The 11,651-nt window shown below is 49.6% G+C and overlaps 1 protein-coding gene across 1 annotated transcript; it reads right to left on the bottom strand.

Moving 5' to 3' along the window:
- Window positions 1–618: 618 nt before the first annotated feature.
- LOC142432466 (sialic acid-binding Ig-like lectin 6) lies at window positions 619–5,231 on the bottom strand. Its single transcript, XM_075537704.1, has 8 exons — window positions 5,183–5,231; window positions 4,723–5,094; window positions 4,284–4,562; window positions 4,047–4,094; window positions 2,790–3,044; window positions 2,050–2,137; window positions 1,645–1,726; window positions 619–792 (listed from the first exon to the last, which is right to left on the bottom strand). The coding sequence occupies exons 1-8, from the start codon at window positions 5,229–5,231 to the stop codon at window positions 619–621; spliced, it is 1,347 nt and encodes a 448-aa protein (XP_075393819.1).
- Between the last annotated feature and the right edge of the window lie 6,420 nt (window positions 5,232–11,651).

Genomic DNA, 11,651 nt, shown 5'->3' with positions numbered 1-11,651 from the left:
GCCCTTAATATATATTTTATTGATATTACTATTATTACATATCTTACACCAGCCATTATAGCCCTTCACCTACAATTCTGATATTCATGCCCCTCGATGGGGGTTATACCACCAAGATTGCTATCAATTTCCCCTTTCCCCTCTTTCCCATACCCTCATGGAATCGTTACTCCCATTACTGTTTCTAAGATCACGAATATTTTTATGTTCACCTCATAGACCCGCCCTCTACAAGGTTTTTTCCCAAGACGTCGACCTTTAAGAAGCAGACGGCTTGGGCTTTCTAGTAAGGTAGCTCTGGGTGTCGTTAAATGAGCCTTTTGCAGGATTCAAGGGACACCAAATAACCTACTTTGAAGGAACTTTACGCTCTTGCTGTACAGAACAGTAAAGTGAGGAACAGGGACATCAAGTGACTTGCTCAAGAAGCGACATAGATTGGAACTCTGCTTTCTTGGACATGAGCCTTGTGGTTTCTCACATATCTCAGAGGATTAGTCTATGCGTCCACCCCAACCCCACCCCCACCCCCGCCTAGTAGTACATTCATTTTGAAAGAACCCAAAGCTGAGGGAGGTCATGTACTTTCCACCGAGGGCTGTGGCTTTGGGCAGTTCCTCATTTGGGTGCCCTTATCTCTGTGTAGTCGGTCTCCTCCCGGTCCTTTCGCTTCAGCCTGTCAAAGTTGATGGACGCATAGTGGAGCGCCTCTTCCTCTGTGGAGAGGCGGTCAGCTACAGCCGGGGCTGGGCGGTCTGAAGCGATGTTTGTTGCAAATGGGTGCTGGTGCCCCTGCATGGAAGGAAGAGAATGGTCTCAGCAGCAGTGGAGTCTGGGAGCAAGCATCCAAGGGCCAGAAAGAATTGGGGAGCGATAAAGCTTTTGCCATGTATCCACCTATTTATGACCTTTTTTTTGGGGGGGGCTTTTGTTTAAATCATCTGCTTGGGGGCTCTTAAAGATAGTATCACCACCCACAAATCAACTATACGAAGCAAACTTGTACCGGTGTTGCCATCATCATCATTTTCCAAGCGCTATCTTTCTACTTGAGCCCTTGGTATCAGCTCCTCTTTGTTCCCTCCCTCTCCCACCCTCCCACCCTCGCAAATCTTTGATAAATTATATCTAGATAGATAGATATTATCTTACAATATTCGCTGTATCCCTTCACCCCCGTTTCTGTTATTTGTCCTCCTTGGGTGGGGGAGGGTGTAATATGTCTGCCATTGATATTCATCTCTTTATTAAATACATGAATAATTCAATGATAGAGAGCTAGCAAACAAGGCCATGATTATTTCTGAAGGATCATCCTATTGTTCTGTGTTGAGAAGAGATGAGAGGTGGGGGAGAGAAAATGAGGTCGGCGCAGGGAGACAGCGGCAAGATGGTGAAACATCAGTGCGCATAGACAGACAAAGTCAAAGAAATCAGTCTAGTGCCTACCTGGCGGGAAGACTACACAGAACTTGATGCTGTAAAGACCCATAGGAATGAGACTGAGATGAAACCCCTTTCAGGTCTGGGCCTGTGGGACTGGGGGGTGGCGAAGACTGCGTGATGTTGGGTGGGACTAGGGAAGGCCCTAAGGGTGGGGACCAAAGGCAGTCATGCTGAAGGGCAGGTGTCCCCATCACTCACGTATGATCCCGAAGGCATGTCCAGGTTCACATCATGCACGCCTTCCAATGTCCTAACAGCTTTCTCCCTCTGGGCCTTCACTCTGAGGGAAGAATCCAGGGCCTTTCAGCCTGGTTGTGTGGGATCTGGAGTAGGCAGGTCATTCCCCTGTTCTCCACGAAGAGCATTGAAATAGTGACTGGGGTAGATGGAGTGGGGTCTAGTCTCCGGGTACTCATCCTAACCCAAGAGCTGGGCCACAGGTTGGGAAGAAAGCCCACATGGAACCAACAGATTGCAGTTGGCTTTGAGTCACGACTTTCCTTGTTCAAGGCTTTCTTTCCCCACCACACCAGATTCCTCCCGATGAGGTTTCCACGGCCTGCACACACCCTCTCTCCCCTAGGAGCCCACTCGCTGTCTCACCTGATGACAAGGAAAATGCAGAGACCAAGCAGGGCCGTCACGCCAGCTCCCCCGACAGCTCCTAACCCTAACCTGTGCGCTGGCTCCCCTAGAGATCATCCAAAGTTTGATTAAACACATGGCCTCCTCCCAACCACCCACTTCTCTCTGCCACCCATTTGTATGTCTGACCCCCATCCACAACTACGTCACTTGGTGTCCCCATTTCCCTGTAAACCCTGGGCCAGCCTCTTGGCAATACACCGCACATTCCCCATCAGCCAAAGAAGGGTTAGTCTTATCCCCACCCACTCCTGTCTTGGACTTGGCTACCTCTTGTCTAAGTCCCAACTCTTTGTGGCCCAGGAGCCTTTTCCCCTCAGAGATCCTTGACCTGGAAGCAGTAGGGCAGTGAGATTCTGGGCTTCAAGGCCGTGAGCCTGAGGTCAGGGTTGAGCCCCATTTTGAAGCTGCAAAAGCTACTGACTTGGTTTGCCGAGGTGCTGGAGATGACCTTGAAGGTGTTGCTTCTGTTTCCCTCGACCAGCCTGCCCACAACCCACCAGCACAGGAAGTGGACCAACCAGGACTAGACAGAGCAGCTCTAGCTCCGACCCTTAGCCTCCCAGAAACAGAAAAGGCTAAGAAACTGTGGGAGGCTCTGTGGAGAGGGAGGAAATAGCTTAGCAAGGGGAAAGGGGGGGGTGTTTCCTGCCTCTCTAATTCCATGGAGTCTTTGCCCAAGGTACCCCCAAACTCACAATAAATAGAGACATTCAGAAAAACCTGCTGGCTGCCCAGATGGTTTTGAGCTTCGCAAGTGAACACGCTTCCTTCCCCGGTCACTACTTGAGACAGCTCCGCGTATCCAGTGGAGATGGGGGAGGTGTTCGCGCTTGGAAAACCCCTGAACCAGCTCAGCCTTGCAGGGGGGTTACTATCCACAACGCAATGCAGACGCAGGTACTGGCCTTCTAGAACGGTAAGAGATGAGGCATTTTCCAGGGTCTTGAGGGCTTTGGAAGAGAGAGAAAAATATAGAACGAGAGAGTAAGCAATAAGAGAGATGGGGAGAAAGATGAAGACTGAATCATGAAGAGAGAAAGATGGGGAGAGAGATGGAGAGAGAGTATGAGAAGGAAGAGACGACACCGCTCCTGGGGATGGAGAATCTCTCCCTTCTCTCTCTGCCAAGGTCAAGCCAAGGTCCCTTTCTTCCCAGAGAGTGAGCCAGAGTCCAGGTCTCAGCCTTCAGGTCATTTTCTTTGGGAGTCCCCGGGTGTCTGACCAATGAGCACCAAGAACCTCCAACAGAGATACAGTAAACACAAGCAGTTATTGGGCCAACCAAGAACCTAAAGGAACATCATACCCACCCACTGCCATTGAGTTGATTCTGACTGGTAGTTACCCTGGACAGGCTTTCTGAGGCTGCACGTCTTTGTGGGATCAGCTTCAGCTCTCTCCTGTGGGCCAGCTGTTGGGTTTGAACCACCAACCTTGTGATTAGGAGCCCAATGCTTACCCAACATGATCACCAGGGCTCCTTAGAGGAACATCGAAAATCAAAACCCAACTCACAGACATTGAGTTGATTCTGACTCTATGGGCCGGAGTAGAATTGCCCCCCAGAGAGTTTCTGAGACTAACTCTTTAGGGGAGTAGAGAGCCTGGTCATTCTCCCTTGGAGTGGCTGGTGGTTTCGAACTGCTGACTTGATGGCTGGCAGCCCAAAGAATCACCACACCAAGAAGAGAAAAAAAAAACAAACACCAGAGAAGAGAAGGAAGCGTGAAGGGTAGACCAGCTTCCTCTGGAATTGGCCACAGAGAGTTGTCAGTAAGTGGGAAACTGGCTCTCAGGAATTGACACAAGGTGGGCTTTCGCCCGCCACCCTCCCCCACACCTGCCCTGGTAAGATGGCGTCTCATCTTTGGTTTGTTGAGAACTAAGGTCTGTCAGAGCCGGCAGAGACCTTGGTTCTAGCCTAGACCTGGAGAGGCCCTGTTCTTCCCTACCTGGGCTGCTTCCTTGGAAGATGGTGATGGCCATGTTCCGTGGAGCATCTGTGACAAAAGAGGTAGCAGCCTCGTCATGCAGGATGGAAAAATGGGTAGGCATTGGGTCTTTCCCAGGAAAATAGGTAAAGAGGTTCCTCCTCGGTTGATTACAAAGTCCCAGACATCAAGCCCTGGCCCAGTGACCACCCTGGTTCCGCATCCTCAGAGACCCAGGTGTGCCCAGCAAGCACTCACAGGAGACGTTGAGCTGGACAGTCCTCGTAATGGTCACATCAACTGCGGGGAAGGTCACCTGACAGGTGAGGTTGGTGCTGTGGTCCTGGGGTCTGGGGGAGATGGTGAGCACTGAGGATAAGTGGGTTCTGGGGCCCACAGAGGTCAGGGCAGCTGAGTTCCAGGAGAAGATGGGGGGTGTCCCCTGCTCACAGGCCCAGGCCACAGTACAGAACAAGTTCCTGGGGTTGCCAGACTCCAAGATTTCTGGGATTTGGATGCTGGGTAACTGAGACAAGGCTGGGAAGCAAAGATGGATGATCAGAGCCTCTGAGACTGGTGTTAGCCACCCCAGGGTCTTGTCATCACCGTCCCCACCCCGATGAGGTGCAGAATCCTATTTGCCCCCTCCTTTGGGTACGCTGCGTGCCTACAGCCTTTTCTTGAGCTTCCACCGTACCTGTCACCTTCACTGAGAGTAACTTGTCTTCAAATGTGTGTTTCCTATAGTATGTTTCTATGTGGAAAACATATGTGCCACTGTCTGCCACGTTGGCGTCTCTGATGATCAGGGAGCAATTGTTCCAGGGCTCCCCGAGGAGAAGGAATCTTCCCTGAGCTCCCTTCCGCAGCTTCACTCCTTCTTGGTTTGTGGCCACTGGAGGGTTATGCTTCCCAGGTGCCTCTTTCCGGAACCAAAACAGGTTTGGGACAGATAAATAGCGAGGCCAGGGAGGGGAAATTTTGCACAACACGAGGACACACAGACCCTCCTGCAGGATCACAGAATCCTGTATTTCCAGCTGAGGTCTCCAAATCTGAGTCAGGGTCCCTGGGGTTGGAGAGATGGAGGGGGAATCTCAACTTCAAGCTCCAGCACCTCCCCTGAGCGGAACCCCTCACTCACTCAGCCCACTCACCTCTCCACAGCAGAGGCGGCAGCAGCAGCAGCAGCAGTGTCCCCAGCATCTCTGGCCCCAGGGAGAGACAGTCTGCTTGCTGGCGTGCCTCAGAAAGGGAAGGGGGAGCTATAGCTGTGAGAGGCAGGAAGACAGTGGTCATAAAAAAATGTAAAGTGGGACCGAAAAAGAAAACCCCACAGAAGAGGAAATTCAGACTCATGGGACATCAGATGAGATTGATCACTGGAGCACATCCAATCCCACTTCTGCACATCACAGATAAATCCTCAGGTTCAGAGGCGGCAAGAGGCAGCCAGGAAAAGTGAGAGTTTCTGAGTCCTGCCTCCTGGTCTTACCCATGAGAATTTGTTCTGGGGAAACATGTACAATCGGGCCAGGAGTCTGGTAGTCACTGTCTCAGGACTGGGCTCAAGGTCAGCCTACGAGAGATGGGACTCCAGATGCCTTCTCTTAGATACGCACAAGAAGGGTTCAGGGGAGGTAAGGGAAGCACCGCCTCACTCATTTCACCCATTCACTCAAAAAACAAGGGGCTTGTTATGCACTGAACTGTTTTCTCCCAAAAGACATCTTGAATCACTCACCCTTGGTCTCTTGTGAATGTGACTGTGGTAGTGACATCATCTGGTGTCAACTTGAGACTATTAAGAGTGAAGGGGTGGAGTTTAGCCTGTCAATCAGGTTGCAGCTTGATGACCTCATTTGGAGGTGCTAAGGAGATAAAGAGCTCACTGGAGGCCAGACCCACACTCTCTGCTTTGTCTTCCTGCTGACAAACCACATGGAGCTACACTGATGGAGCCAGAGCCCTAGAGCTGGAGACCTTTGCCAGCTGAGATGCTTCCACCGTCACTGGATCCACAAGACTTTCCACCCACTGGCCTGTGATCCTCCTGCATTTGGCATCATTGCATGTATTTCGTGAGCTTGAAGAGGACTTTATAGATTGGTATCAAACATATGAGCTAATATTGGACTGATAGACTTGATCTGGACTGGGCTGGGATGTTTCTCAATATTCAATTGCTCTCAGATATAAAGCTCCTTCTTATACATCTGAGAGCGTCCATGGATTTGTTTCTCTAGTCTACCAGACTAACACAAAAGGCAAGGAACAGAATCTCTCTCAGAGACTCACAAGGAATCAAAGTGGACAACTGCCTAGTTTGGGATTTCCTGTGGAAATTATTTTAAGCCACACCGTTTGTTGTGCTTTGTTACAGCAGCCCCGGAAGCGAATACCGCCCTCCCTCTGGGGCTTTTTCCTGTTGGGTCCTTTGCTATTTACCGTTTTCAGAGACAGTGTCATATGGCTAAACCTAGATTTCACTGAAGATCTCTTCATCCAAAGGGAGGACGCCCCACTTGTTATGGAACATCTGGTCCACAGACAGAACAACTGTGAGCCCTTGGGTCTCAAGGGGAACCTGGATGGCACTGTGATCTAGATGATGGTTCAAACCAACCAGCCCCTCTTCAGAGGAAAGATGAGGCTATTGGTGCCCATAAAGGCTTACAGTCTTATAAACTCTATATAAGGTTGCAATGATTTGGAAATTGACTTGCTGGTGGTAGTGAGGTTGTGGTGCCTCTGTGTGTGTGTGTGTGTGTGTGTGTGTGTGTGTGTGTTTGCTTGTTGGTTTTGTAGTTCCTCAGGGGACTGAATTGGCCCTGGGGCCTCTCTCAGCTTTGTATGTTTGGGATTTTTTTTTATGTCAATTAAGTGTGAAGGAGATTTCACGAGCCTAATAACTGAGCACAGCGTGTGGTCCTGGATTATATCTTGGTTTGGACAGATGTTGTAAAGGACGTGTGAGGATGCATTGGGAAAATCTGAAGATGTTTGAATGTGGACAGGGGATTCGATGAGTTGAAAGTTTCAGATGGAAATTCAAGGTCCTTCATTTTTCTAAAAAGCAGGTAGCAAACCCATACGTGCTAGATGGTCACATGATTTTTAATAGTCTCTCTGTTTCTGGAGGGGAAAAAGATCTGAAGGGAGATACACGAAGGGATTGACAGTGATGATCTTTGAGTGGTGAGACTATGACTTGTCGTTGCTGTTGATCTACATTTTCTGGTTTTTATACAGCGCGTGTCTCTGTCATCACAGCAACCTGTTGCCATTGAATCAGTTCCAACTCATGGTGACACCACCTATTCTGGAGAAGAACAGGTCCATTGGGTTTTCTAGGCTGTGCTGTTTATGGAAGCAGGTTGTCCTGTGTGGGAGTCTTTTGTGATGCCTCAGAGTTCGATTAAGCATCCATTCTTCACGCTAGAAGTCAAACACAAACTTCTTACACCACCCAAGGGACCTTTGCAAGAACGACAGAAAAGTGGGTCAACGGAACATCGAACAATGTAAGATATGACAAAATAATAATAATTTCTACATTATCAAGGGTTCATGAGGGAGGGGGAAGCGGGGAGGGAGGGGGAAATGAGGAGCTGATATTAAGGGCTCCAGTAGGAAGCAAATGTTTTGAGAATGATGACGACAACAAATGTACAAATGTGCTTGACACAATGGATGCATGTATAGATTGTGATAAGAATTGTACGAGCACCCAATAAAATGATCTTAAAAACAAAACAAAGCCAAAGAATATCTATAATAAGCTATCACAAATACAATCGCTGAGGACCGATGTTGACAATTCAGGAAACTCCACTCTCCCAGACCTTTACATGATCTGCTGGTGGCTACTGGGGGATGATGGGTCCTCGTGGCCACCTCCAGAATTTGAAGATGTAGAGCTGACTGTAGTCCATCCAGAAAACCCCGGGCTTGGGCTAGATAAAGGGGAGGTACCGGATGCACGAATGGTACCTGCACCATCCTGTCGGGAGACAGAGCTCTGACTGCAGCCTCACCCAGTTCCTTCTTCCTCACAGTTGAGCCAAAAGGGAAGCAGTAACATCTCTAGATTACCCTGACTCCGTCTGATGAGCCTGTTGCATTTTGGAAGTGGAAGGCAATTGTGGAATGAGATGAGAGTTGGGGGCTCTTCTTGGATAGAAATGGGTGGTTTCTGTTCCAAATTCAGGCATGGCTGCTGGAGTGTTTGTGGGTCGCTGTCCCATGGTTCTGGGAGTCAGAAATCTAAAAGCAGGGTGTGAGCTATGTCCATCATTTCTAAGGGCTTTGAGAGAAAGCTTGACCAATGTCTCTGTCCCACCTTCTAGTGATTGCTGACTGTGTTAGTATGGGTAGACTAGAGAAACGAATCCAGGAAACTCATGTGTATAAACAAGAGCTTTATATAAAGAGTTATTGCACAGTAAGAAAACATCCCATTCCAGTCCAGCTCAAAGTCCATAAGTCCGATATTAGCCCACAGGTCTGACACCAATCTATAAAGTCCTCTTTGGACTCACAAAACATATGCAATGACACCGAATGCAGGAAGATCCCAGGCCAGTGGGTGGGAAGTCTTGTGGATCCAGTGGCAGTGGAAGCATCTCAGTGCTGGCAGGGGTCTCCACGTGGCTCCTCCAGCTCAGGGCACTAGGTAGCTCCACATGTCTTGTCAACTGCAATGCCTCCCAGGGAGTGAGCGTATGTCCCATCTCCAGAGAGTATTTATCTCTTTAGCACCTCCAAATGAGGTCATAAAGCTGCAAGCTGATTGACAGGCTAGACTCCACCCCTTCACTTGTAAGTCTCAAATTGACAACAGATTGTGTAACTACCACGCTGATGATCCTTGGAGGTCTGGTGTCACCTGTCAATATGTCTTTACACGACATCTCCTTCTGTGTGGTATTGTCTCAGTACCTGTTCTCAACAATTATGAAGACACCTCTCAGAAAGGATCTATGTAAAACAGAGAATGGGAAGAGAGCATATGGGATGAATCTTTACTCTCATAGATTAAGGAGCCGGGCAGGCTGGGTTTTTGGGGTGGAGGGAGGCCTTCACCCTTTGAGTTAGAGATGATACCCAGTCACATTCTCATAATTAGTATTTTCCCCACTATATTCCTCCCATAATCGTGCTACCTTAAAAGTTACCCCTTACAAGCACATGACTGACAGCTCTCTTGCCCAAAGCTTTATCTGTAGGAACAGACATGTTGCTATTGCTCTCCCTGCTCAGGGGACAGTCCCTCCCCCTTACCTGCCCCCAGCACTGGTGTTAGGTGACTCCTCAAATGAACTTAGGGACCTTTAGGGCTAGGGTACAGCACACTTTGTTATGTTTGGGGTTACCTTTAATTAGGAGGGCTTGCAAGCCCCCCACCCCCGGAAGTATATAAGCTTTTGTTGGAAATACATTCTCTCTCTCTCTGCACAGACCTGGCTCCTGAAGTCATGACAGCCAAGGTGAGCCCTTGCATGCTTTATCTGGTCTTATGTCTCTTTAATTTACTTTCCAATTACACAGCCGTCCCCTTGGACTCATTCGATTGTGGAGGCTGATACTCCACAGGGATTAGAACCCATGCCATTCCGATGTGCCGTCATTGAGCCTATGTCCAAACAGGGTCACATACATAGGTCCAGGGGTTAGAGCTTCAACATACATGTGGGGGTGGGGGTGGGTATAATGCTCCTTCCCCCGCTCCCCCAGACCATCACAGGGGAAGTGAAAGGTGAAGTCTCCTGACCTCAGGTCACAGCAGGGTGCACCCTTCCTTTCTCCTCTGTTCTCAGACCCTACTGCTTCTCTGTTTCTCTCAAGAGGGATGGGGACTTTGGAAGTCAATCTTCCCCAGGTGGGTTTCATAGAGACCCTCTCCTGGGACCAGAGTAGTGGAAGACCAAGACTCTGCTAGGACCAAATCCTCTGTCTTAGACCCAGCTAAGCTGAGGGCAGACAGAAGACTCCAGGAAGCACTGAGCGAACTCTTGAGCTCATCTCTGAGGACAGAGCTCATGAGCAGTGGCTGGAACTGAGCTCCAAGCTCAGACACGGGTGAGTTGTTTGAGCTCCAGAAGAGGTAGAACTTAGGACTGGCTCTTTGCCCTCGGTGCCCTTGCAGAAGCCCTCTGAATTCGGCACAGCTCCTCCACCATCGCCTCTCCTAGGAATTCCTCTCGCCTTGTTCTGCTTCCCCTTTGTAGTTGATAAGCCTGCTAGGTCGCCCATTGACAACTCTAGATCCCTGGGGTCACAAAACTCTTTTCTCCAATCTAAGTATGGTCCCCGAGAATCTAAAGACTTGGAATATCTTCCATCACATCCAAAGATGATGACGTAGCCTCCTGAAGGCCATGCCTTTATTTAGTCAACAGACATAGAGGCACAGGTTTCTCTTGTGGGCACACCAGTTCTAAGATAGGTAGGGTTGATATGGGTCCTGGATTCAACACGCCCCCCAAAAAACAAACCTACTGCCATCATCGAGTCGGCGCTGACTCACAGTGACCCTATAGGACAGGGTAGAACTGCCCCAGTGGGTTTCTGAGACTGGAGCTCTTTCTGAGTACAAAGCCCCATCTTTGTTCCAAGAGGCGGCTAATGGTTTCAAACTGCTGGCCTTGGGGATCAGCAACCCAAAGTGTAACTACTGCACCACCAGGGCTCCATAGAGGTTAACAAGCTAGAAGGGAGATGCCCGGGGTTGAGGGATAAAGGGATGGTCCATTTCCAGGAAAAAGCAAGGAATTTGCCTACCCTGAGCACGGTGCAGGTCACACTTGCCAGGACAGCCAGACCGCAGGGTCTGCAGGGCTTGGGTGTCAGTATCTGGGTCAGAACTGGGGGCGCTAGAACAGAACCCAGGACGGGAGGAGAGGGGACCCTAGACATGATCTTGGGTGTGATTTCTGCAATAGCCCCGGAAGTGGCCCCTTGTGGGAAACAGAAAGGAGATTCCCCCGGTTACCCCACCCCCACACTGTATGCCAAACCTAAGATGCTGCTTGCTAACACATGGTCAATGACTATACACTTGGAGGTCAACTGCTTAAGTCATCTCCCTGAGGGTTACCAGCCACCTAGAGCGATCAGACCCTATAGTCTGTTCCACCCAAGCTGGGGCCCACTCCCTGCTGATAAAGATAATAGATTGTCCCTCTGAAGGAGAGCCCAAAGACAAGGTCAAGCCAACTCAGGGAGGACCAAGTATAGGCTGCCATCTTGAATCTAGGCTCTGCCCATCTTGTCACATGTGTACCCCTAGTGTCTCCCCTTCCTATTGCGTGTGCACCGCTAGCTTTTCCCCCTCCTGTTGCAGGTATGCCAGTGGTACAACCCCTTCCTGTTACGATGTAATTAGGGGGCTTGCATGTCCCCTAAGTGTATATAAGCCGTGATTAGAAATATATTCTTTCTCTGTGTGTGTGCAGACCTGGCTGCTGAGATCATGATCATCCGGGAGGTGAGCAATTGAATGCCTTATCTTGTCTGATGGCTCTTTAATTTTACCCCTTAATGACACAACTGCCTCCTGAACTCATTCGGCTGTGGGGGCTGGTACCCCACAGTACCCTCTTCTTTCGCCCAAGGCCTCTGTGT

This window comes from Tenrec ecaudatus, chromosome 18 (genome assembly GCF_050624435.1).
Source record: "Tenrec ecaudatus isolate mTenEca1 chromosome 18, mTenEca1.hap1, whole genome shotgun sequence".
Classification (NCBI taxonomy): Eukaryota; Metazoa; Chordata; class Mammalia; order Afrosoricida; family Tenrecidae; genus Tenrec; species Tenrec ecaudatus.
The sequence above is the reverse complement of the archived record's forward strand: the minus strand, read 5'-3'. Positions and strand labels throughout refer to the sequence as shown.